This window comes from Rousettus aegyptiacus, unplaced genomic scaffold (genome assembly GCF_014176215.1).
Source record: "Rousettus aegyptiacus isolate mRouAeg1 unplaced genomic scaffold, mRouAeg1.p scaffold_m13_p_2, whole genome shotgun sequence".
Lineage (NCBI taxonomy): Eukaryota > Metazoa > Chordata > Mammalia > Chiroptera > Pteropodidae > Rousettus > Rousettus aegyptiacus.
In genome coordinates this window covers 141,387,584-141,413,862 of record NW_023416295.1, presented here as the reverse complement: position 1 = coordinate 141,413,862, position 26,279 = coordinate 141,387,584, and the positions used below count along the sequence as shown (strand labels likewise).

At 37.0% G+C, this 26,279-nt stretch overlaps 1 protein-coding gene across 4 annotated transcripts in view; it reads right to left on the bottom strand.

Moving 5' to 3' along the window:
* TMTC1 (transmembrane O-mannosyltransferase targeting cadherins 1) overlaps positions 1 to 26,279 on the bottom strand; it is a 228,356-nt gene that overhangs the window by 47,517 nt on the left and 154,560 nt on the right. For 3 of the 4 annotated variants that reach the window (XM_036236727.1, XM_016152030.2, XM_016152031.2), the window contains 3 exons: positions 24,577 to 24,744; positions 17,017 to 17,130; positions 2,040 to 2,183 (listed from right to left, as the gene is read on the bottom strand). In XM_036236727.1, coding sequence (XP_036092620.1) covers positions 2,040 to 2,183; positions 17,017 to 17,130; positions 24,577 to 24,744 — 426 coding nt within the window. The remainder of the gene's footprint in view (positions 1 to 2,039; positions 2,184 to 17,016; positions 17,131 to 24,576; positions 24,745 to 26,279) is intronic. The other variant, XM_036236728.1, reaches the window with a different exon arrangement.

The window sequence follows — 26,279 nt, the reverse complement described above, 5'->3', positions numbered from 1 at the left end:
TACTAATTCAGAATAGTAGTTAGTGGCAGTCATATGTGAATTGAAAAAAGGTTAGAGTTCATTTCTTGTTCAGGTTTTGGCAAGATGAAATTTAAAAGAATCTGTCGTTTTTAAATAGAGTCACGTCCACCACAATATGATAATCGTAACTACAGGATATAGCATTCCTAACAATCATTGTTCCATATACAGGCCATTAAAGCTGGCTTTTTTTGGGAAAAAAATGCTCATCTACATAATTTTTGAAGTCCAGTTACACTGAAAAACTTTGACAGGATTTTATCCAGATATTAAGTTATTTGGGCCCCAAGTTAGGACATATACAGATGCAACAATGACTTTAAAAAATTAGTCCTTAGAATTTCACATAAAGAAATAAGAGCTCATAAAATTGGTAGAGTAAAATAAAAGCACCCTTTTGACCTGTAACTAGTTACTTATAATAATTAGAATTCATTTGCCCCACAACTTTTGATTTGTTCTTATTTTTAAAGAGAGTTTCCTTGTACCAAAATGGCTTTCTGCCAATATTTACTTCTTCATTCTTACTGTTTTTTTTATCATTTTCAATTATTATTAAATTTCAATAAATTAATTTGAAAAATTCAGTTTTTACTTATTTACATTTTTATTTCTTCTATTTTAATTGTACTTTTCTCAAGTTTATTTACTTCTGTGTAGTATTCCCTTGATTTATCCCAGTATATGAATGAAACCATTAGGGGGATCATTTTATAAACTTTGTAAATGTCTAAACTATGTAAATGTCTAACCGATGTACTATATACTTGAAACTAATAATAAAAAAAGCCATTCCTAAACATAAAACTTCAACCTCAGGATGACAATACAATGTTAGATTGTTCTGTGATTAACTTATCCCAATGCTTCTGTTCAAATGGAATTACATAAAAACATTCATTAACACGCACATTAGGAAAAAGGACTACTAACTATATGAACATGTACAATTCAAGGAGTAAACAGGAAGGTAAAGAAGACAGATACATCATAATGAGTTACAGAGGCAATTAAGACAGTCCTGGTAGGGAGAGGATAAAAGAACAAAGAAAACTATTAGCCTTAAAGGTAACAAATGTGCTCTCTAGAAGTGTAGAGATATTCACTAGTGTGTGGATTGTCAACATCCTAACAAGTACAGATAAATATATCACCACAATTTGATTCCAACCACTTTCACCTTTTGATGTTCATTTCTAACGTTTTCAACCTTTTTAAAAAAAGTTTAGAAGTTAAATTCCAGAACCACCACCATTTTCACTATTATTGCTGTTGCTATCATTGCCAGCACCATCACCAGTGTGCCTAGACTTTATATTGATAAAAATACAAGATGCGAAAGTACCTCTTTGTTTTAGTCTTCAGTGACACTAAATGCACTATCAACCTTTCACAGGACAGTGAGGGAAAGCCAGCACCAGCGATTATGCCAGGGAGGTCTTCCTAAGAGCAAGAGTTACTCTAATCATTATTAATTCCAGGTATGCCTCACTTTGTTTCTTAACTAGAGTACAAACTGGGCATGCGTTGTGGTTATGTCATTTAGTTACACCCTTAGAGCAGACTGCTTTTACTAGACTGGCGCTCTCCCAAAGTATATTCATGAAATACTTGGGAAAAAATTGACTTGAGAAATGCTGTATTCCATACTGGCTTCCTCAAGATTCAAAGGGCATTTAGCATACAGAAATTCTTGCAATAAAGAAACTATCTTTAACTTAAGTCGGCATTTCCTAAGTTTATTTGACCATGTAATCCTTCCTTAGTCCCACCCCTCCCCAATCTATGAACATCTCCTAGAACTAATACTTCCATAATGGCACTCTGGAAAATATTCTTTTTGAACTGAAAAGGGGATAGAATTAAATCCAATGAACATTACATCCCCCCAATGCTTGAAATCCCTAATCATTGTACTCTTGGAAGAGGAGAAAACAGCACAACCAAGTAAGTGTTGAGAAGGAAAAGACTTCTTGAAATTACAAGGCCACCTGATCAAAGGTGCATGTTCTACTTACTTAAGGAGATTCCCAAGATTGAAAAGAGCCCGGTTGTGCTGTGGATTTAGCTGGAGAGCCCTCTGATAGTACATCTTAGCCTCTGCTGTGTTTCTTGTCAGTGTTCCAAGGTTGTTCAGGGCACTTGCATGGCGTGGATACAACCTGAAAAATTAGGACTATTAAGCCGTGATTGTTCAAAAACTTCTAAGTTGGGCATAGCTTGCTTGTTCTCTCCCCCTCTCCCCCAGGTATTCTACAACCAAAATGAAACACTAAATTCTTCCTTTATTTTAATGGTACTTCTATGTCAAATCTTTTTTATTTTATCTAATTTTATAGAGATATAATTTACATAAGTTGTATGTCACTGAATAATTTTAACATATGCAACATAAAGATCTTAATACGTATATTGTGAAATGCTTGCCACGAGAAGTTCAGTTAATGCCCATCATTCATATAGATTGGAAAATGTTTTTTTCCTGTGATAAGTACTCTTAGATCCACTTAATGACTCTCATACACACCATACACCAGTGGTAGCTATTGTCATCATGTGGTATATCACATCCCTAGTATTTATTTATCTTATAACTGGAATCTTGTAACTTTTGGCCACCTTTATCCAATTATTCAGTACTGGTAACCACAAATTTTATCTTTTTTTCTATGATTTTTCTCCTTCTTTTTTTAGATTCCACATATCAGTGAAATCATACAGTACAGTTAAGGTCTCGGTGTTGTCAATACGTTCTGTGACTTAAGTGAAACAACTATAATGAAAGCAATTTTACCAAAGGCTAATTGCTATAAACAAAAGCAAAAGGACCTTGAATAAAATGATGTTATTTGAGGGCCTGCTGTATTTGTCTTCCTCTGTCTGATTTATTTCATTTAGCAATGAAAGGCTTATCTATGTTGTCACATGGAGCAGGGTTTTCTTCTTTTTATGGCTAAATAATATTCCATTGTATAGATACACTTTTTTTATACTTGTCTTCTGTTTCTAGGTCTTGGCTTTGTAAATAACACTGCTGTGAAAATTGGGTTGCAGATATCTCTTTGACATAATATTTTCATTTCCTTGAGCTATATTCCAAGAACTGAAATTGCTAGATTATACGATAGCTCTATTTTTAATTTTTCTGAGGAATCTTCATACTGTTTTCCATAGTGGCTCTCTCAATTTACACTCTAACAGTACACAAGCGTTCCCTTTTCTTTACGTCCTCACCAATACTTGTTATTTCTTGTCATTTTAAAAAAAATAATAGCCATTTGAATAGGTACAAGGTGATATCTTACTGTGGTTTTGATTTTCCATGATGATTAATAATGTTGAATATCTTTTCATGTACATGTTGGCTATCTGTATGTCTTCTTTGGAAAAATGTCTATTCAGATCCTCTGCCCTTTTTTTAATTGGATTTTTTTGTTCTTGAGTTGTATGAATTCTTTATTTTGGATATTAACTCCTTATCAGATATATGACTTACAAATCTTTTCTTCCATTCTGTAAGTTTCTTTTTCCTTTTATCAATGGTTCCCTTTATTGTGCAGAAATCTTTTGGTTTGGTATAGTCCCACTTGTTTATTTTTGCTTGTTGCCTTTGCTTCTGGAGTCAGATCCAAAATATCATCACTGAGAACACTGCTAATGAGCTTACAGCCTATGTTTTCTAGTTTTCTTCTAGTTTTATGGTTTCAGATCTTATATTTAAGAAGTTTTTAATCCATTTCGAGTTAATTTCTGGGTGTAGTATATGATAATGGTCCAGTCTCATTCTTTTGCATGTGGCTATCCAATTTTCCCAACACCATTTATTGAATAGACAGTCTTTCACTCATTAAATATTCTAGGCTCCTTCAAAGTAAATTAATTTACATATGTGTGTGAGTTTCTTTCTAGGATCTCTATTCTGTTCAATTGATCATTGTGCTTTTTTATAACAATACCATACTGTTTTGATTATTATAGCTTTGTAATATAGCATTAAATCAGGGAGCATGATACCTCCAGCTTTGTTCTTTCTTATGTCAAATCTTTGGTTAACTATTTTTGCAGCTGTACGCATATAAATAAGGCAAGGAAGCACATATTTGTCACATAGTAGTATAAGTAATTCTCAAATAGTACAAAAATAAATAGCATATGAATCTACCAAGATTAAATCAATTTTAGTCCTTTGGAGCCTATAATTACTTTCAACTTCCTTTGTTAGAAAATTCTCATTGCCTCAGGTGCTGAGTTGCTGGCCTGGTGAGACTGCTGCTCAGCTGCTGCCTCCACAGTGCCCACTATTTTCACGAGATGCTGGGAGTTCCTTGGATGAGGGATCTTCATAAACATACTTGGATGGGAGCATCAGTTAGGCCATTATTATTGAGAAAAAGATGACACATAATGTCTCCCCAGAAAAACAAACTTTATGTCTCAAATGGCTCTATAGCTTGACTCTTTTTTTTTTTTTCATTTTATCTGATCTCCCCCTCCTACTATAATTTAGTACCACCTGGCTTCATATAGTTTTCAGAATGAAAATACTGACAAACACTTAAAAATCGAAAATGAAACAATGCACAACGAAGTGAAGATAATGTTCCTAATGTTTAAAAGTAAATGTAAAGGGTTGGATATCAGTAAATCAAATCTGTACCGATTCAAGAAGGAAGGGAATCAGTTTGCTTCCTTAACTCGAAACTATAAAGAAGGCAGATCAGCATTACACAGTTTAGCTGTTCCTGCTACATTTAGAGTGAACATATTTAGCAATATAAGAGGTTCACTCCATCTCTGTCACCCAGAGTACTTTGAATAAGCCTGTGGAATTGGCTTTTAAGGCAGAGAAGCCAAGATAATGCCCAAGTAATAAAAATAGAATCTGTGCTTGTCAAGTTTCTTGACAACAAAATGCCGTGCTCCCTCCTCCTATTCTGAACCTTCAAAGAAGATCAATTTCATTTGGGGACAGAAGGGGTTGCTATTAAAAGGCCGAAAAGACAAGTTGCATAACTTTTTGTTTGAAATCTTTGCTTAACCCAGAGTTTCCTAAGTTTATTTGACCATGTAATCTCCCTTCCCTACTCTCTTACTGAACAGCTATAAACATCCCTCAGAACTAGTATTTTTAATAAGACATTCGGAGTAATGGTCCTCTTGACTGACAAGGAATAGAATCAATTCAGATGAATGTTACATCCTGGTAAAGCTTAAAAAGCTCTAATTATTCACAATGGATTTGGAGGCTGTTGGGAAAGATAAATTGTGACAAGAAATTGGGGAAAAGAAAATACACCAAGCCAGACAAATGTTGATATTTGCTTCTCTCTGGTCACCTTTAATTAGTAAAGACAACTTGAAGGTCCTGTTTCTAGCCCTTTAACACTTGATCTTACAGTTCCTGAGGGACAACAAGTCCTCAGCTTTCCAAATTGTCACTACAGGCTATCAAAGCTATGGTGAGAGACCAAAAAAAAAAAAAAAAGCTCTTGTACTTGCCCATTCATTCCATGCCCCCAGAAGTCTCCTGGGAAGCTTGTGTCTAAGAATTATTTCGGAAGTGGTTACAAACAGCACAGCACAGCTAGGACTCAAATTGTTCTAAAATAACTTTTTTTTTTTTTTAATGTTGAGCAAAGCTGACTTCCAAATAATTTGAGGGTGTCCAGTGAACCTGGTGAGAGCAAGTCTCATTGTTTCCCTGATGACAAACAGTAATAAAAAGCATCCTGGGACATCTGCCTTCTCAGAAGAAGTGTTTTCTTAAAACTTGATCTCTTCCTTATAGCTTTAGGCTTTGAAGCCCTCATAATAAATGTCTGAGATGAAAGCACAAACTATGGACAAGAAGCATCTAAGCTCAATGAGAACTTCCACAATGGGCTCACCTATGCGTTAAAGTTCCTGGTGGGGAGCTGCAGCTGGTTGTAGATCCAGTAAATATTCACTGGTTATCTGATTAGGTTCACCTTATCACCAAACAGCTGTCCCTTTCCAGTTGGTTCTCAGCCCAACTTTTTGGGCTTTATATTCACTCATGAATCTACCAAGATTAAATCAATTGTAGTCCTTTGGAGCCTATAATTACTTTCAATTTCCTTTGTTAGAAAATTCTCATTGTCTCAGGTGCTGAGTTTCTGGCCTGGTGAGACTGCCGCTCAGCCACTGCCTCCACAGTGCCCACTATCTTCACAAGATGCTGCCATTTAAATGAACGGCATGTACTTTAAAAGTTCATCAAAAGTCTCCGTCCCTTTCTCAGTCTCCCTCTTCCTCCCCTTCCCCATCTCCTTCCCCCTTCCCTCCTCCCTTATTCTCTCAAATCAGAAATAGAATGTGAATCCACGCTGAACTCTCAAAAACAGAAATAAGTACTGGGAAGAGAAGTAAAGCGAAATAAACATAAGTGCGGTGAGGGAGAAGGCCTTTAGTGTGCCTTGGGCTCCAAGGCTGCGGAACCATGAAGCTCCCTGGCCAGCTACAGTTGGAAAAGAGGCTCTGTGTTAATTAAACAAAGTCCTACCCTTTCCAGGAAGGAGATTGCTGGCATTTACAGTTACTTACTGAATCTATAACCAGGCACAGCTCTCCTCTTGGAAAATAAATAGATGCTGTTTATTCCTGGTAATAGTAAAGGTCTGCTGGCAACATCCTCTCTCACTGGTTATCTGATTAGGTTCACCTAATTGCGAGTGAGCATTGCATTATTTATGAAATGAAGCTGAATTTCATTAAAAGGATTCTTTAACATCCAGGTCAGAAAAAAATATCACTTTTTATTTTGATTTTTATATAGATTAGATATTTTCTTAAAACAATTACTCTTCTCCTGTGTACTGAGCACCTATATAAGAACAAAACTCATTTTGTGTGTTTACTTTTTAAAATAAATTTGTGTTTGAATTAGCTTGGGTCTAAGTCAATTCTGAAGTCTCCAGGAGGGAAATTTTCTACTGGAAAGATGAATAATTTAAGAGACATCTATGTTGCCATATCAATTGTCAGAATAAATTAAGCCCATCTTGACTCTGACTTCTACAAGTATGTTTTAAAGTTCTATTATTCCCTTCCTCATAAAAAAAATAAAAATAAAAAATAAAATAAAAAAACACCTCAACAAAAGCTTCTCTGAACTGGAGCAGAATGGTGATCATCAAACCTACTTTTTAAAGACAAATATGAACAATCACTGGATTTTCTTTGTCATGGTTTTCTTAAACATTTGCTTTGTTTTCTGCGGTTCTCTTGCTATTCATTATTATTTTGATGAGTTAAAATTTTAAAACTCATTTTAGAGAAAACGTGTTATATTGCCTAATAGTTCTGGGGTATAAGGAATTTTACTTTTTCTTTTTAAAAGTGAAATCTAGGTACAGAGATACAGTTCTGTGAGCAGAAAAGAATTTTTTTTTTCAAGTATTGAATAATTTACATTCCTGATAAGCACACATCCATTTGAGCATTTAAAGTGTTCTTAATTTTTATCTATTGGCTTTCCTTAAGCAGAATTAATGAAGTAGGTAGTTAGGAATATTATTATTTCCCTCCATTCCCAGTCATCTTATCTGGGAAGAATGAACATCAACAATATGTTAACAGGAAGCAGTCACTGAAAGGAACAGTAGACTAAGTGCAAAACAGAAGACAGGAACAGAAGAAAATGGGTTTTAAAGGACCTAGGACATATCAATGATACTTTACATTTTAGAGGGCTTTTTCAAACATTATTTCAATTAACCCTGCTAATTCATCAAATAGATCCATTATACTGTTTTACAGTTGAAAGAAGAGAGGTTGGGAGAAATTAAGTAAATAATAGCTTACTAAAAAGCAAAGAAGTATCTCAGAAGCACTTACCTTCTTAAGTGTTAAGAAGGCAATGGTTCCTGTAAATTTATTTTCCCAAACAACATGAGTCAAATAAATACAAATTAATACAAATTAGCAAATAAATACAAATTAACATTTCCATTTAGAATAAGTTCTCTCTCTTTTTTTTTTTTTTGCAACCAATCCATTCAACTGTGATCTTATATGTAGGAACTGGTTCTCAGTGACAGAAGTAAAATAAACTCAAGAAACACGATTACTGAGATTCTTCCTCACTGAAAAAAATTGTCTCCTGCCAAACAAAATAATCATGGTATCTCTGATAAGCACAGTACTACGAAAAGCAGTCTAGAGTCAACAACACTCAGCAAGTGTATAAGATCTATATACCTGCTCTCTGACTACCGCTCTCAAGCTCTGACCACAGCTGCAGGTCCAGAGACATAAAATGTGTATGACCATGACCAAAGTTTGATTTTACGTTTCCTTTCAGTCATTGACTTTAAATTCTACAATCTGTTCAAAAGTTAAGGATGCTGTTAATTTTTCATCATTTGAGTACCATTAAAGGCATTTCATTGTTTTAAGTAATATTGCATCACATTTTCCAGTTTGCAATTTCCTTTCAGAAAATACACACTGATTTATTTGTCTGATTCTCGTTCCACCCATTAATTTATTGGTGGTTAACTATGCTAAGGGCACGTGTTTATTTTCTGTTTCCTGTTGCGAAAAATAAAGAGTCCAGAAGAAAAACATGACTGGGAAAAAAATTCATCTATTAAACTTGAATTCAATGGACTAAAAAATACCCAAGTAAACCTCGTTTTAAGAGTCGGCAGTATATTTTCACCCACAATTAGCCTCTGGCTTTTTTAAGTGCTTGGTTCCTTCATGTTATAAAATTTGAATCATTATGTCACTAAATTGCACCCGGGTGACATTGATTATTTATTGGTCTACTTCTTTGTTTGATATTGCCATTAACACCCAGCAAATGTCTTGCCAGTCCCTTTTGGAATGTACTCCTTCCCATCCATTACAGACAGCCTTGGAAAAAAAGCTCAAATACAATTTAGGGAAATGTGACACACTCTTCAAGAAGAGACAATTGAATTATCTGACCCTCACAATGGAGGGGCTCCAGCAGTGATCCAGAAAGACTCCGCCCAAGTGATTTTCTAAGACAATTTGGAGTAAAGCCATGCTCTCTGATGCCCTTGGGAAATGAGTCATTTTAAATGGTTGAAATTTTTCCCATCTCTGATAATTCACCTCCAGAGTTTGGAGAATGTATTGAATTAAATACTCCTCTGCTCTTTTAAGTAGAAAATGATGAACATAATTTAACCTTTCCCAGAGGTGTAGGTGATTATGGTGAAATTTGGTTTTTGTGGCAGATGAATGGGAATTGTGTTGGTGGAATGGAAAAATAACTGTATGTGGATCTGTAAGTCATGGGTGATTTTCTAGCTGTGTGATCTTGAATGTATGTCTGTGCTTTAGTTTGCTTTCTCTATAACAATAAAGTCAATAGCATATTGATCCCTGTGAGAACAAATCGGCTTCTATGTAAACAAATGAGATAGTGGGTATTTTTAAACTGGTTGCCTTGCATACATGTAATGTTTTGGGGTCAACTGCAGGACCTCTGGGTGGTTTTACTTGGCTCCCTCCATAACCTTAATGAACCTATACCAGACTGAGGCTGCCAGCTCTCCTTTTCTCATATGAATTACTTATCCTCCAAAAAAATATTCTCTTCACTGTTGTTCATGGCCTTTGACTTGCTTCCATCAGTCAAAATAGCATCCATTATTTCTTCATCGCTAACCCAGTCATCTTGTATCCATCTGTTTCTCCCATAACATGGGTTCTCAGATGTGAAGGACGTGTGACTCTCTGCATTTTCAGAATGTAGGAATGTTCTTTGTCAAGCCCTCACTGCAAAGCCCGTCAATCCTTCATCATCTGAAGTAAATGATCCCCACAGGCACCAGAGCAATTTCCTCCAAGCCTTTCTGATATGCTCAACACCAAATGGAATTCCAGACATGTGCAATTTTCAAAGCTACATTCAAGGTTATAAGGAGATCCAAAGTCCTGTGTGACAGATCAATGTGCTGCTCGTGGAATCCTTATTCACATAACAGTTGTAGCACGAACAGTGCTCTAGTCATTGGGTCAATTTAGAAAAAAGATAGTGGTGGGCAGGAAAAATGTGCCCATGTTCCTAATCAATAACTACCAATCGAGGAGATCACAAGGAGTGGGGAAGGAAGGGGTTGTATTCCCCAACAGGCTCTGACATGTAATGGACAGGTGTTGGGGGTGTTAACCATCTTGCAATGCACAGGACAGTCCTGCATAATGCAGAGTTAGTTGTTTCACCTAAATTGTTGACCACTCTCCCAATGAGAAACACTGCTTTTCCTTAGGGAGTTGTCCTCCAACTCTAAGGGGCCTGTGATAGAGATTTTATGCTTATATTAATTCAGTCTTTCTTTGAACAAACATTTCTTGAGCATCTACAATGTGCAGGTTTTCTGCTAAGGGCCTATAGGCGAGGTAAGTATATTAGAAGGTGATCAATGTAGTGGAGAAAAATGAAGCAAAGAAAGGAAATAGAGTATGTTGGGGGCAGTTGCACTTTTAAGTAGTGTGACCAAGGGAGGCCTCATGAACAAGATGACATTATATGACAAGTACTAAAGGAAGGGAGGGAGGCAGCCATTTAGAGAAGGGAAGTGTTCTGGGAAGAGCGAATGACAAATACAAAGTCCCTGAAGCATGAATGTAATGTGACTGGTGTGTGCCTGGAGCCCTGCACGGCTGGAGTTGAGTGAACAGGAACAGAGTAGGGGGTGAGAAGGAAGGGGGCCAAACAGTGCAGGGAGTAGACACTGCTAAGCTGCTTCGAGTTTCACCGTGAATGAGACGGGAGCCAGCAGAGTGCTCGGAGCAGATTGTTACCAATGGAACATCCTTCTGGCTGCTGTGCTGAGAATAGACCGAAGGGGAATGTAGGGAAAAGAGGTGAAAATGGGGAGACCGTAGAATACTGCAGTAATCTAGGTAAGAGATGATGGGCACTGGAGGTGGAGAGAAGCGGTCAGATTTAGGATATATTAATAACATTTACTGAGTTTACCATTGCCAGGCATTTAGACATTGCTTCAAGCCTTTTGCATATATTATCTTGTAATATTTTAACCCTGAGATAATACCACTATTCTCATTTTAACAGAAAATATAAATGATATTACGTTAAAACAGTCAAGTTTACTTACATAAGAAATAAATTAAGCCAGTGTAGTGGATGTTGTCTTAGACCACCCAAATTCCCTGTTCAGGTCTAAAGCTCTTGTCCCTCAAGCTGCTAACAGCTCACTGTCAAGTTCTTCTGTGGGCATTGCTCTCAGCCTCAGAGAGTTGCCTCACTCAAGGCAACCCCTCCCTGCCTGAGGGCAGTGATTAGTTGATAAGGAGGCATTAAGGTTCCATCTCTTGCTTCCTTTCAGGGGCCACCCGGAGCTCCCTATGGGGTCAGCTGAAGCCTGCATACACCTCAACTTCTCCCTCTGCACATCTTGCTTCTCTGGCTTCCTTCCCTGGTGTTTCAGAGAGCACTCCTTAATAAACTCCCAGGCTGCAAATCTCTACCTTCAATTCTGTTTCCTGGGGAACCACAGTGAGTTTTTGAAGTGAAAGAATGATGTTAGGCAGGAAAAAAGAGAGAGCAAAACATTTTGGAATATAAGGTATGAATATTTCATTTGGAAATTTGGTGCAAAAGTGTGTCTACATGACTAAAATTCTATACCTTTTTCTAAATGAAATATTTAACTTATTAAATTTAATGGATAAAACTAGGAGATTTAATTAACACAGCATATATATATATATATATAGTGAGACTATAATTTCATCAATAAGAAGAAACAAAAAAAAAATTCCAAGTGTCTACTTATAATAGCAGAAAACATATTTAGACATTTATAAACAAAAATATCACACCAGCAGAAAATATATCTCTACTTGTTAAACCTGGCTAACAAATGGTATTGGAATTTTAATTCCTTCCAGAAATATACAGCAGCTGGTATCCAAGGCCACCTGTAATCATGAGAGTTATTTAAAACGTGTATTCAAAATAGGCCATGTAAAGAAGGACTTTTTAAATAAATCCTGATTTTTAAAAATGTTCAAACTCTACCAGTTTTAGAGAAACATTTTTGAAAGGAATAATAATAAAGTAATCTTATTGATATACTCAGGACATCAGTGAACAGTGGGTTAATCAGACATGGTCAGATTTCCTTTGACTCTAATGATATGGCATTTCTTCAATACTCATTCTTTAATTACTTCCTTTTTAACACATACAATTATTATAGTCTAACGGAATCTCCTTTCAGAGTACCACTTATTCACATAGGAAAGAATACAAAGAATAATACCAATGGGGACTATTATCATGACAAGTCTCTATTTTATGCATTATGAAATTCCAGTCAGAAAGATTTTAGTTCTATCTTTTTCCGTGTGTTAGCCAATTAAAAAGCAAGTGGAGACTTCTTTTGTACATCAAAAGCACATCCCTCCTCATATTTGTATAGTACGAGCAGTAAAGGCACTCTTTTCAGGGGGAGAAAAAAAGGCATTTTTCCTCCCTTCTAATTATGCCCATAGACAAGAGCCTGGTCAGGGACGTCAATCCCTTTCGAATACAGTTTTCTTTCCCTTCAAATTTTCTGTTTTAAACATCTATAACTATCTTAGGAGTGGACCAGGCCTTTCTCTCTCTAAGGGCCCATGCCTGCTCAAGCACATTTGAATACCCCAGAGCAAGGTAATGCATCTCCTGTGTGACAGGATTATGGAAAGGAGTAAATCTTAGATGATTTACTGGGTATTTCATGTTGAAACCACATTCGTGAAAAGAAAATAGTTGTCTGGGTGACTGAGGATCACAGACCTTTAATCAGGATGGAATCCACACATGGCTGAAATCCAAGAACCTGGGACACATCAGCAAATCTGGGTGTGGCAGGGGATTTTTATAGCAGGCTGGGAAAGAGGGAGCGTCTAAGTGAACAAATGTTCAGCGGAACATGGGACAATTTGCTGCTGACAATGGAGAAACCTTTTGGATCCATGTGGACAAAGGCAAACTCTACTCACATTCCTGAGTACAGGGTTCTTGATGACCAGCTCATTTTAGCCAACCAGTAGTCATGCAGGGAATTTAACTATAAGATGAAAAGTAGATTCCATGACTCTCCCACCTATAGTGAAAACTCTTTTAAAAGTCTCTAATTTTGTCATCAGATTTCCAGATATTCTCTATTCTCTGTAAAACATATTGGTGAATAGTCACAACTTAACATACTTTTTCTGAAAGCCTGGGCCCTTTTGCCTCCCTGGGTTGAGTTGCATGACTGTTATGAGTTTGTTCCGTCTAATAACAAACTTATCCCAGTTGCAGCTTTTATTGTTATTGCACAATAAAATCAAATATTTTGCAAACTGATAAAATAGATATAAAGAGAGTTGTTATTTCTATGGAAATTAAGCAAATATTCTGGAAATTCTTAAAAAAGGGAAGTTGATCAAAAAATTGTCATTGAATGAGATCATTGTTAAAGACTAGAGGAGAAAATCAGAAAAATCTCAAAATCTTTAAATGTTTATTCTACTTTAAAATATCATAACTGATCATCATAGAAATGAATTATGGATATGGGTTTGCAGATTCTAATCAGTAGACTCTTAATAGAAAGGACTTGGTTTGACATCAGAAGATTTTGAGTGATATACATATGAAATTTTAGGGTACAATAAAACATTCAAGAGTGAGCATGATTTGCTTTATAACCACTTTTAAATGACTTTTTAAGCTAATCAACAAACCCCTGGCCAAGTATACATTTAGTGTCTTCCACACTTTATACAGGCGGGAAGACTACGTATCCACTCTGGATTTATGGGATGAGGTATTTAGTGGGTGAGTTTATGCAGAAAGAGCTGAGATACTGGGTGGTCTCTAGACTTTCTCCTATCTTGTGAGGTGGAATGGTAGAAGCCCTCCCCAGGGTAACTCGATGGCCAGGAAACTTTTGGAGTCATATGGCAGATCGACCAGTGGTCTTCTGATTTTCCAATATACAGAATCCCAACCTTTATAGAACCTAGAACCTGGAATAAGTATAAACATAAGAACTGCCTTTCACAGCAAAGAAAAGCTAACACTTGTGTTTGCCGAGGATTTAAGGAAAGGGTTGTAACATTTTTCTTTGAGGATCTGGGTCTTAATCTTAATCTACAACCTCAGCTACAGCATTTTCCAGCAGGAGATTTCCCTTGTACTACAGAAACATAATAAATGAGGTATACCAAAAGGGAGGAGAAACCAGTGGTACTTCTATGCTGTTGATAAAATAGAATGAAGTTTAAAAGAAGCAGAATACTCATGTCATATATAATTACCAATTTAATACAGTGTCATTTTTTAAAATATAAGCCAGCAAAATTGGTATAGCTATAACCCTAAAGACTAATTTCGCCATTGCCTTTGGGATCTAAACAGTCATTACAATAAGAATGGATAATTTGAGGGACTGATTTCTGATAATATCTCCTTTAACCTCGCATTTCTCTAATCGATCTCTTTCTTGCTGTGTGCGAATAGGGGAAACATCAGATACACTAAAGTTGAAATAGGGGTGGAGCAGTTGGGAGGGGGAGGAATTCCTGTCTTAGCAACTTCCGTGAAGAAACAGCAATATCAAAATAAGGGCAATCTTCCAGTCACCTAGGGAAAATAATCATTTAAATGATGAACAGTCACGGCGTTTTCCTTTTCCCTCTAATACAGGGTGACAATTTATTTAAATAAGAAAAAAATTCCCACATCTTTTGAAAATTCACCACAGAGGTATCTGCACGAAAATGATGATACTTTAAATCAGAAGTATTTTGAGCCTGGTCTGAGAGAATAAAATATTTCACTAATTGTTATGCAATATATTTATAGCTTTAGTTGTTTTTTTTTTTTCCTATTTCTTAAGGGACATGTTTCTTCCAGAAGCAAAGTTGCTGAAGCAAACATTTATTTTTATTGTTTCAATGTAAAGAAGCAGAAGTACCCAACCAGCTACTATAATTTGGTAAAATCATCTGCCAGAGAATTTTGCTTAATTTGTATCTTTGCCCCAAGCTGTGCCTTAGGGTCTACCATATTTTATGTGTGTGCGTGTGAACTTGAGAGACAACAGAGTCTGTTAGAATAAAACAAAGTTAAGAAGATACCGATACATTTCCTCCCAACAATAGTTTTTCATGTTAATTTATTGCTCTTTTCCTCCCTTCAAGAATGCCACCACCTATTCTACTTGGAGATGTATTAATGAAGATGCTAAAATATTCCAACAGTACAAAAGGTACGGGATGAAAAGAAAGTCTTTCTTCTGTCCCAGATTGCAGCTTCCCATCTTCCTCCACCTGAGGCAACTACTGTTACCAGTTTCTTATATATGTTCCTGATATATTTTATATGCAAGTGTATATTCTTTTAAAATCATCACAACAGTGAAGGGAAATATAATATAAACATTGTTTGGCATTTTATCTTTCCAATAAAAGAAAAGAATGCCACCTAAAATCATGAAACATTGTTAAAGCCAAAACACAATTTATAATGTATATCTGTGAAGGAATGACTTTTTAAAAATGATATTTCCTCATTGCAAAAGTTATATGTGTTCATTGTGGAACATCTGGAGCACAAAAGAAGTACAAAGAAAAAAACATTAAACCATAATCTCACCAACCAGAGATAAGCACTGTAAACATTTTAGAAAATTGCCTTCTAGTGAAAGAATATAATTCTTTTCAATCTTAAAACTGATCTTTTCCTTAATAATAACCTCTGTTCCTCAATAAAAAGCTTTGTTAAAAATATTCTTCTAGAAGTTACATTTCATGTAATCCTTGGAAAAGTATTTGATAGTTAACTTGACGTGACAGTTAAAAATTTTTGCCATACCGAATATTAAGTAACAGGCCCTAAAGATTTTGACTGGTGAACAATACACTTGCATAGAACACTGCTCAAAAGAAAAATTTTAAAAATCAGGTCAGTTGCTTTAAGAATAACAACTTCAAACTAAGCTTTGAGACCATCCTAATTGGTGCTTCAGGGAAATATATGATTTGTTTGGTTTATATATTTTAAGCATGTCCTAAAGTGGAACAGTGCCAGATAATTCAAACAAATGTGGGCCAATCTTTGGAGGCTTGAAAAGCTCTTCAGAAAGCTTCTGTGAGCCTCATAGTATTTAATAAAAGAGAGGACTCACCTTGCTTTATTTTGCCCACATTTCGAGATTCCAAGGCTGCATTTAGTTTTCATGCATCCACATGTTCCAGGTTAAATGTGTTTGTTATCTGGGACCTTTTAGAGAAGAGCATCTTGAAAGTCAAAGTTACTAACTATTTCAAAGAGTACCTAAGAGCAATAAAGGCTGCCAGTGGCAACAGAGAACTGGAATTTTTAGTTACTCTTGAAGTCATATCTAAAGCCATGTTTAGTATACTGTCTTCTAATGGATGAGTACAACGAAAGTGTCAGGGCTGTTTATACATAAAAATATCCATGTACATACACACATCCCTTACTAATATATTCCCAACATTGTAATTGGTGTTTTTTTGTTTGTTTGTTTTCTTTCTATTTAATACAACTGTCAAGGTATTTCATTTCTATGTTCAAATATCTTACTATAAATCCTTTCAGACAGTGGGAAGCCTAGAGTGAGAACAATTCACTGGATTAAATATCCTGAGAACTTACAAGTATATGTTTGACAACCAATTCCTGTTTGCCTGCATTTATGTATTCAATTGAGTATCGCTTCACTTTGTGACGCATAGCGGTAGAAACTTTTACAAGAAAACACCAAGAGTTAAAAGTAAGGTAGAATTACCACACTTAAAACAGACTTGAACACTGAGTCATAAAACGCAGAGTCTAAGATCTATACCACCTCCAAGGAGATGTTAGTTGTCAAGACAAACAAACAAATCCCCCAAAATACTTGGAGGGGCGAGTAAATAGACCAGGACCTGAGAGCACAGGAGCTCGGGATGGTGTGTGGTGCTTACTTGAGGGCAGTTCTGTAGTGGTAGATCGCTTCCCTGTTCCGACCTTGATCCTTCAGGAAATTGGCGTAGTTGTAGTGAACCTTCGCATTGTGGGGCAAAGTTTGGACTCCAGACCTAAAATTAATAAATTAAGAAAAAAAGTAAGCAACAAAGAGTACTGCTTAGGAATGTTCTCAGTTTCCTTTACATTTTACTCAGTTTCATGACCCTGCATTTGAAATGTCCCTTGCATCTGTCTAAGCCAAGTCTTCCAAAATTCGTGAATTATATGAAGGCAGTGCACAGCTGTGCTCAACTTAACACACATGCCAACTGCATGTGAAGCAGAGGTGACAGGATGTGGTGATAGATCATTCTTTGGAGAACAACCCTGCACGCTCAGGTTAATTTAATTTTTTCCTTCCTTGCTCCTTTTATTCACTTAATAGCCTGCCTTTAAAAAAAAACGAGATTGTCTACAAAAATTAATCATTACAGGAGAGGTGATTGTAGACTGGCCATCCTACTGTTTTATTGGCAATTAACGTTTCCCATGGACTAAGCCTGGGCTAATTTAAAAAATAATAATAATAAATGTGGGTATAATTATTCTATAGGTTGCAGATAAGGAAATGAGGTTTTGCTCAGAAATGTTTAAAAACCTTGTTTATATGGTCACTTGTTATTCTGCTTGGGGTTCTGTAACAGAATTCCTGGGGAACCCCTGTAGGGTAACACCAAAGCTTTGAAGTTAGTATGAACAGTGCGGGGGGCAGGAGGGGATCAGTCTGTCACCTGTAGCTGTCTCACCAACTCAACTTGCACAAGATTGTACAGCCGATAAGTGGCACACATGGGATTCTGACCCGAGAATTTTAGTTCTAGAATCCTGTTCCCTCACCTGCAAGGAGATAGCAGCAAGGGGTGTGATAAAAGTAATTAGGTTTTAGGATCGTTTGGAAAAAACTCCTGGATCTTATTTGAATTAAATGCAGGAGGAGGACAGTTGATGAAAGAGGAGAAAAGGTGACATCTAGTTTCCAGGCAATTGCACTTTAACGTACCATCTCTCCCAGGTAACATTTTTTCATTTTTTTTTTTTAATTTAAAGATAAGATTAATAAGGAATTTCATACAAAGTGTTAAAACCTGTTGGGGAAATATGTTAGGGAATTGTCACCTCTGTTGAACTTTCGTTCCAATAGTCCCTAGGACAAGAACGACTGCCCACTTAACGTCCACGGGCTGGAAACCTGAGCAACTCCCCAGAGGATCGAATCCACTGAAGTGCAGGAAGCTAGAGATCATCCCAAAGCAGCAGACTCTAAACTTACATACAGCTGCTTTCGCGACTTCAGTTAATGTAGACAGCTAGCATTTCTTTTCTTTTCGCTCTTTTTTTTCCTTTTCCCTTTCCCTTTCCTTCCTTCCTTCCTTCCTTCCTTCCTTCCTTCCTTCCTTCCTTCCTTCCTCCCTCCCTCCTTCCCTTCCCTTCTTCCCTTTCCTTCCCTTCCCTTCTTCCCTTCCCTTCCCTTCCCTTCCCTTCCCTTCCCTTCCTTTCCCTTCCCTTCCCTTCCTTTCCTTTTTCTCTTTGATAGGGTGTGGCAGAAAACCTACTGACCATGAATTTGTATCAGGAGCAGATATACTCCCAATCCTCTTCCCTCCCCTCCACATCCAGGTGACTTTTTCAACTATTCTTTACCTAACCCAGCAGAAGGCAGGAACTTCACTTTCTAGAAAAGTTGATTCAGAGAATCCTGCACTCAGTAACAACAGGTACAGTTGAAGTCAGAGGGAAGAGCTGTACCTCTGAGCACAGTGATCAAGTGAATATCTGTATTCTGAATACTGGGATCCTCCCAGTTCCTTCTCCATGTAAAGCTCTCTCAATTCTGGGAGCCAAGACTGGACTACCAAAGAGATCTGAGGAATCCTTTTCTCTCACCAACTGATCCAAGAGAAAAGATTTACAAATGCTGACATTTGGGTGCTCCTGTAAAACTACCAGTTTCCTTCAATCACTTTATGGTGAGGCCCACCAGCTGGCACATAGAGCTAGGATTTTAATACAGTGTTTAAAGTGGACATTGCCCAAATTTAGTCACAGAGAAAAGATCTGGGTCGGTGTGATAGTAATGATTTAAAAACATCTAAAAACATCTCATTTCTATCCAGGAAAATTTCTGATTTTTCTGTCCAGAACTAAATAGTGCATGATAACAGGTAGTTTTAAAGAAAACTTTGATTTCGACATGAATATAATTGGCATACTTATTGGAACTGATCCTTTTCTTTGTGTGATCAACATAGTTGCTTTAATTTATGTTTCATCAAGGAATAGACAATTAGGCCTGTAGAAGCACAGCCTTTCTGAGATCAGCGCATTGTTCAGTGATGGCAAGAGGAAGTAATAATATTCATAACATGCAAGCACATGTGGGTGGAGTAACTGAAATCCTAAGAACACACTGCTTCTCCTATTGTTGTTTTGACCTTTATGTTCTCTCTGGTTTTTTTTTTTTTTTTTTTTTTTTCTGCTGTGTTTTTCCAGTCTCTCATTTTACAATGAACAGTTTGTGAAAAAAAAAAAAAAAAGGTGCGAATAAACAATTGGCTAAAGGCGAAACTTTCCACATAGCTATAACTGGCCAGGTTGCTCTTCCCCCAGGGCCAGTCTCCTCGATTTGCTTTCTTGATGCTACAATTTAGTACTCCCAGCTGTTTTAACGGAAGCATGCAGCTCTACACATATTTACTCCATAAGGAAATGTAGTATTCATAAATTATATGGCTGGATCTCAAACCCTGTTAATAATTACAATAATGGTTATGAGAAAAAGCCCTCTTTCAACTCAGGAGTAAATTAATTCATGCCCTTTGTATTTTTCCTTCACAGCCATCATTTGTAGAAGACTTGAAAAATAACAGAAATAACAAAAAGGCCACTTGGATAGGGCATTTCTCCAAGTTTGTCAAATATTAATTTTCTTCGTTGGCACCAATTGACAATAGGTCAGGAGAACCATCTCCAAATTCCTGATTATAAAACAAACATTTTTGAAAACATGAGTAGTGTTCAGCCATAGGTTAAGGAAAAGAAAAGGGAGAAGAATGTGTGGTTTTCCTCAGTTTTGACCCTGCTTTAACATGAAGTCTCACAATGTCACATTCAGAAAGGCTGGTACTTAAGGAGTGTTCATTTTGAATCGAGCACTGAGCTAAGCTCCCATTTCTATGGATTATCTCAGTTTATCCCTTCAATAACCTAACAGAAGGGTAGTTTTAATGTTTCTCCCATATTTTAGATGAGGAAATTGACGTTTAGAGAGATTAAGACTTTTTTCTGACATTATAAGTAGTTGAGCGGAGATTTCAACCAAATCCAGTACATGATCAGAATCATTCCTGAAGTTGACTGATATTTGATGCTAAATAGCAAAGGTAGCACAGTATACTAGTAACATTAGAATTGCACCATCACAACATTTATATCATTGGTAAGCAAATTCCAGCCTTGTGGGCCACGGATGCAGCGGTGTGATTGCCTACCATTTTGGCTTCTTTCCCAAAACAACAGAGTGTGGTAGTTGCAAGAGGCTGAATGACTCACAAAGCCTAAAATATTTACTATCTGGCCCTTTAACAGAAGAATTTGCCAATCCCTGGTTTATATTCTCTGCCCTGGAAGGTCTGCTGAACTCTCTGGCTCAGCAATTCAGAGGAGGAAAGAGAACTATTTCCTACAGAAAGGGGAAGAGGAATTAGACTGTGAATTCTTAACAAGTGGTTCACAGATCATGAAAACAGGTTATGTATGGGGTTCGTAGAGATCCTGAACTGAATGCAGAAAAATATGGCACCTCTGTGTTTCCGGGTGTTTCCAGGTGTTTCAAAGATTGGGGGTGTGAGGTATGGAGATTTTATCAAACTGTAAAGATAGATTATTATTTACTACAAACAAATATAAGATTTGGGGCTGTTGCTAGACGCATTTGGAGCTATGCAGTTACCCTCTTCTTAGGTTAGGATATAGGAATAGTTTATTTTTACAAGAATTAAAGAAAACACACCATGTGTCTATGATTCTCTCTCTCTCTCTCTCTCTCTCTCTCTCTCTCTCTCTCTCTCTCTCTCCACCTCCCCTCCCCCAATGGGCTTAGCTTAAGTTAAAAAAACATAAAGTAAAAAAAATAAGTGTGACAAAGTTTATGTACCTTTTGGCTTTTATGCCAGATTTGGGATCTCCTCTTAACATCTATTTCAGCTTGGGAAAATTAGTCTCTCTAGACCTCTGATGAGCCATAAGTGCTGGGATCTTTTGTTTTTTGTATGTACGATTTTGCTGATAGAAGTACAAAGGTGTGAGGGGACCCTCCATCTGTATCTCCTAAAAATACAACATGCAGTAGGATCTTTTTTTGTGTGAGATGAGTCCTCAGATGGCAAGAATTACACTTGACTAAAATTTGGATTTCCTAAAACACAAAGGTATATCCTAAGATATTCTGTAAGACTGTTCATGGTATGGACAAGTAAAACCATCACCATAATTAGAATGGCCTCAATGAGACCATGTGTCTCAGGGATGATCAATGTGTTTATTGTTTGGAGCAGAAGAGAAAACTGAAACAGGGCCTCTGACAAGGACATTGGGTTATACAGAATTATTGCAACCTTTTCTTACTCAATTTGGCCAGCTCTTGGTTTTAGCCATTATGGTAATTTAGGCTTTTCTCATCCTTCAATACTCAGCTCAGGGCTATAAAAGAACAGTCTTTGAAGGCCTGGGTTGGTTTTAGTTACCAGCCTGCACTTGTATAGTGTCCAGCATCTACCTCTGTCTACCACTTGCTACATTATATTAAAATGTGTTAATGTGTATGACTGCCATGCAGACTTCCAGCTCCTCTAAGGACAATCGATATCTCTTTCTCTTGCTCCTCTTCCTTCCATCCATCCACCCCTCCCTCCTTCCCTCATGTTCTATAATACAGTGCATAGTAATAATTTGAAAACCTTACATAGTGTTTACAATATGCCAGACACTGTCCTATGCATCTTCCACATAATCTTTTATTCTTATACTACATTCAGGAGATAAAGACTATTATTATTCCAAATTTTAAAATAAAGAAATTAAGGCATGAAATGGTTAAGTACCTCACCCAAGATCTCACAGTTCTAAAATGGGGGAATTTGGAGTCGAGCCAGGAAGTCTCACTCCAGACCCCACACTCAACCACTAACTCCATCTTGCCTCATAGATTCTTGGCAAATGTTTATTCAACTGATTTGACCATTATTTAGCACAGATAAATACACACAAACATCTGGTCTTGAAGGAAAAAGAATATTCTTAAAGTTTCAGATTCTTAAAAGTGTTGTCAGAACATAAATGAATTATAATCAGCAAAGTTTTTAAAAACTATCTATAGCTTTGATTTGCACATTATACAAAATTCCATTTGATCACCAAAGGTCTCTGAGGGCACAAAGTCTCTTTAAGCACATATGTGGACTGGTTGTGTTTTTGTACTCAACTGTTCACTTACTATATACTTCCATTTAAAAGAACAGAAGCTGCTGGATGTAAGGTCAATGAGCTTTTTGTTTTTGTTTTTCCTTTTTTTAATTGCTGGCATCAGATGTAGAAGGTTTGAACATTGACTTGTTATCCTTGAAATAAACTGCCGCCAGCCAAAATCTATTCCCAAAGTTGTTCTGAATAACCAGTAAAAATCATTAGAAGATACAACCGTTGTTAGTACCTTTATTCAAGGAAAGGGTTTAACACAAGGAAGAACCATAAAAAGTTTCTCATTAAAGCACTGACTATTAGAAGCAAAGAAAAAAAATAAAATAAGCTAATAGAGCCTAGGAGGACGTTATATTACTGAACTTTAATACCCCTGTGTTTATACAATGACCTCAGCCCTGGGTAGTAAGAGGGAACAAGTCCATTGTGCTGTGTGAGGCAGTATTGAAGGTGGAGGGATATGACAGAGACTGGAAAGAATCTGAAGCTCAAAAGTGAAACAAAAAAATTCATTAAAAAAAAATCCACACAAAACTTTATACAGTGACAGGTCCCTCTAGTACTGATTGAAATGACGATGATGACAACGATATAGTAATAATAAATAAACTAATAAGATATACATGTTAGACTAATTTTTCTATTAAAAGTTAAATTGCCAAGTAGCAGAATCAGATATATTAGTTTAAAATAGTAGAAGAATGCAGTGAACATTTGTCTTATTTGTTCATTTGTTCATTCATTTGTTCATTCACTCATTTTTGGCAGCCTGTGCCCTTCCTACAGTACTTGGATTTCCTGTGGGAAATTCCTTCTTGCCTCCCTTTGTAAAGTCTAGTAGAATCCCAAGGTGCTCTCTCTGGCTGCCCTAACTTCCCCTGGGGAAAGTCAAAGGAATTTTTTGGCCAGATCAGTCATCTCAGTGCCACTGTGGGGACAAAGGGCAGGCATATGACCTAAGCTCAAATTTAGCCAGAAAGACTCTGTTTTCCTAGGATTTTGATGTGAAAAATTAAAAAAAAAAAAGTTTACCTAGTCATTCCTGTGAGAGTGCTCAAGTAAGTGCTTGATAGATTATCCAAATGCCCGCTTCCTGTCTGCTACATGCTAGGCACTTCATCTGCCCTTCAATTCTATACACTTTCTTACACTCTTCCAATATTTCCCTTTTTTTCTTTAAGTGATCCCAGTTCTGTTTTTGTTGTTTTTAGCTCCAAAGAATAAGTGTTGGGTACCAGCTGAGCAAGGAACCAGGTAAAAAAACAATTGGGTCCTAAGTAAGGACAGAAGCTGGAAAGGGACAAAAGCTAGGGATCCCTGGGAGACTGAGAACATACTGTTGGGATGCTAGTGCCAGGGGAGCCAAGGTGAAGGTCACCAAGACTATGGCACTGGGGGATAGGCTAAGTCCCAGAAACACAGCATGCTGAGCCACAGTACCAAAGACTATTTATGAGAAGTTAGGACTGTAGGTTGACATTGTTATATTCAGAAACAGCTTCTTTAACACATAAAAACCTACCAGGAGATAAAAAAATCTTTCATTTCCTTGTTCACAATCAGTGTTCAAAATAAAGCAACTAGATCACAGATTATAACTTAATATTCTAGAATATTCTAAAGAAAATATACTGCATTCTCCTCCTTCTTGCTGTGTGCATACCTTTCCCATTCACTTGTCTGAACAATGAAATTAGGCTATCATTTCCTTGTGTTTATAGCTGATTTTATAGGCCAGATTATCATTGAAACTGTCTCCATCTCAATTCACAGGCCCAAAAACCTTCCCATGAGCCTTATTGTCACTTAAATTCACTTAGCATGAGTTCCTGTAAAACATTACATATTGTTTTAAAAATCAAAGTTAAAAACTGAAAATAAAATTATATCTTCCACTTAAAAATTCATTAAAATTTTTTTTCTGGATTAATAAATATTCCAGACCCATGTTACCTCATTTGTTTGGTAACAAGAAATACAGAAGCAAAAAATAAAAATAAAAATAAATGGAAAGGGATTCGCTTTTATTCATCTACTCATACCTGAAGAGGGACTCTCTTGACAGCCAAATTTCATTCTGTTTTACAGTTTTCCAAGAGAAAAGCAACAGCAGCAGCACAGTGGACACAGTCAGGGTGGTGGCCCCACATCGATTTAGCCAAGTGCAGAGCTTGCTCAATCCATGCACAAAAAGGATGCAGTAGCCCATGCTGGAAAACAGGGTAGGAAAAGCAGGATTACTTTGGGGGTGAGTGGAGTTCCCTTGAGCATTCTAGCCCACATAACTAACTTTCAAATAAATCTTATCCCGTGACAGAGAAACAGATACGAACTCCCCTCTTACACAACATCTACATGCGAGTTTTTTCACAGCCATACCAGCACACTGGGTTAATTCTTTAGCATTGATATGGAGAACAATAGGTTCATCTTGCAGGCTCAAACTGCCCGGGATTTCGGCAGCTCAGACAGACATCATGAGAAGTCCCTCATGTTTGTTCTTGGGTCCGGAATGGACTCTCTGACCCTTACTTACTTCCTCATGTTACTGTCCTTGTATAACCCTATGGGCACCATGTGACCAAATTTGGACGTTGTGCTACAACAGGTCACATCATGAATTTGTGGGAGACAGTGCCTGAGAATTCCCTATCAGGTCTTGGGAGGGATGCTGGTCACCAATGGCCAATGGTCTTGGTCTCCAGGAACTTGTCACCTAGCGTGTCCCTACTCTGGCTAGTCAAAAAGTCCTTACTATGAAGAAAAATCTAACCACAGGCCAATTTCTGAGTCATGCAGTTTGGAGCTTATCACAGACAAGCTGTATTGATATGTTTCTCTTGCTGACACTGGCTCGACTTTCCTGACATGAAGAAACGCTCATGTTACCAGAGTGGAACTTTGGCATATTGATATCATATATCTAAAAGCCTTTAGTGTGGTAGATGGAACATAGTCCCTCACATCATCTACATGCCCACAGGGGTGCTTCTTGCCTGCTGACTGGCCTCAGAAAAACACTAACATTTAGTTTTATCCACCATTGTTGTGTGCATTTTAGTCAAAATCTGCTTCATTCCAAAGATGATAACTACAATTTATTACAAAATAATTTAAGAATGAAGCAAATTATGTAAAGAAATCCATTAGTCAGGCACTAATGCTATAAGAAGCCCAAAATTAATATAGCCCACTTACTTGTTCAATTATTTATTCTCTCTCTATTATGTGACTCACAATATACTAGACACAAAAAATACAATTGTGAATAAAACAGAGTCTCTGCCCTTAAAGAACTCCAGTCTAGTGAAGCAGATTGGTTTTATAAAAGCAAACACCTGAATATTCTCATTTCTAAACACACCTCCTTTAAAAGAAACATTCTCTCCACTTTCCTTCTATTCGCCTTTCTAAATGTCTGTGCCTTAGTATCAATGGCAGGAAAACAAGAGAGAAGCATCTGAAGTTCCTAACTTGGAGATCCTGAGAATCAAGTTAGAGCTCTAATTCCATTCTTCAAATCTCATAAGTTGGTTGGTCTAAAAGCTCTTAAAAGTTTTAAGGTTCACTGTTTGGTAAAAGGAATAACCACCCCGCTCACTACTGGGGCATGATACACTGAGCCAAGGAGGACCATGCCCAGATCCCCCATCCAATCACTGAATTTGATTGCCACGAGCACCTTGCAGGGCCTTGCACATGCCAGAGCCCAGAGTCACAAGTGAAACAAAATAACCCAAACTCC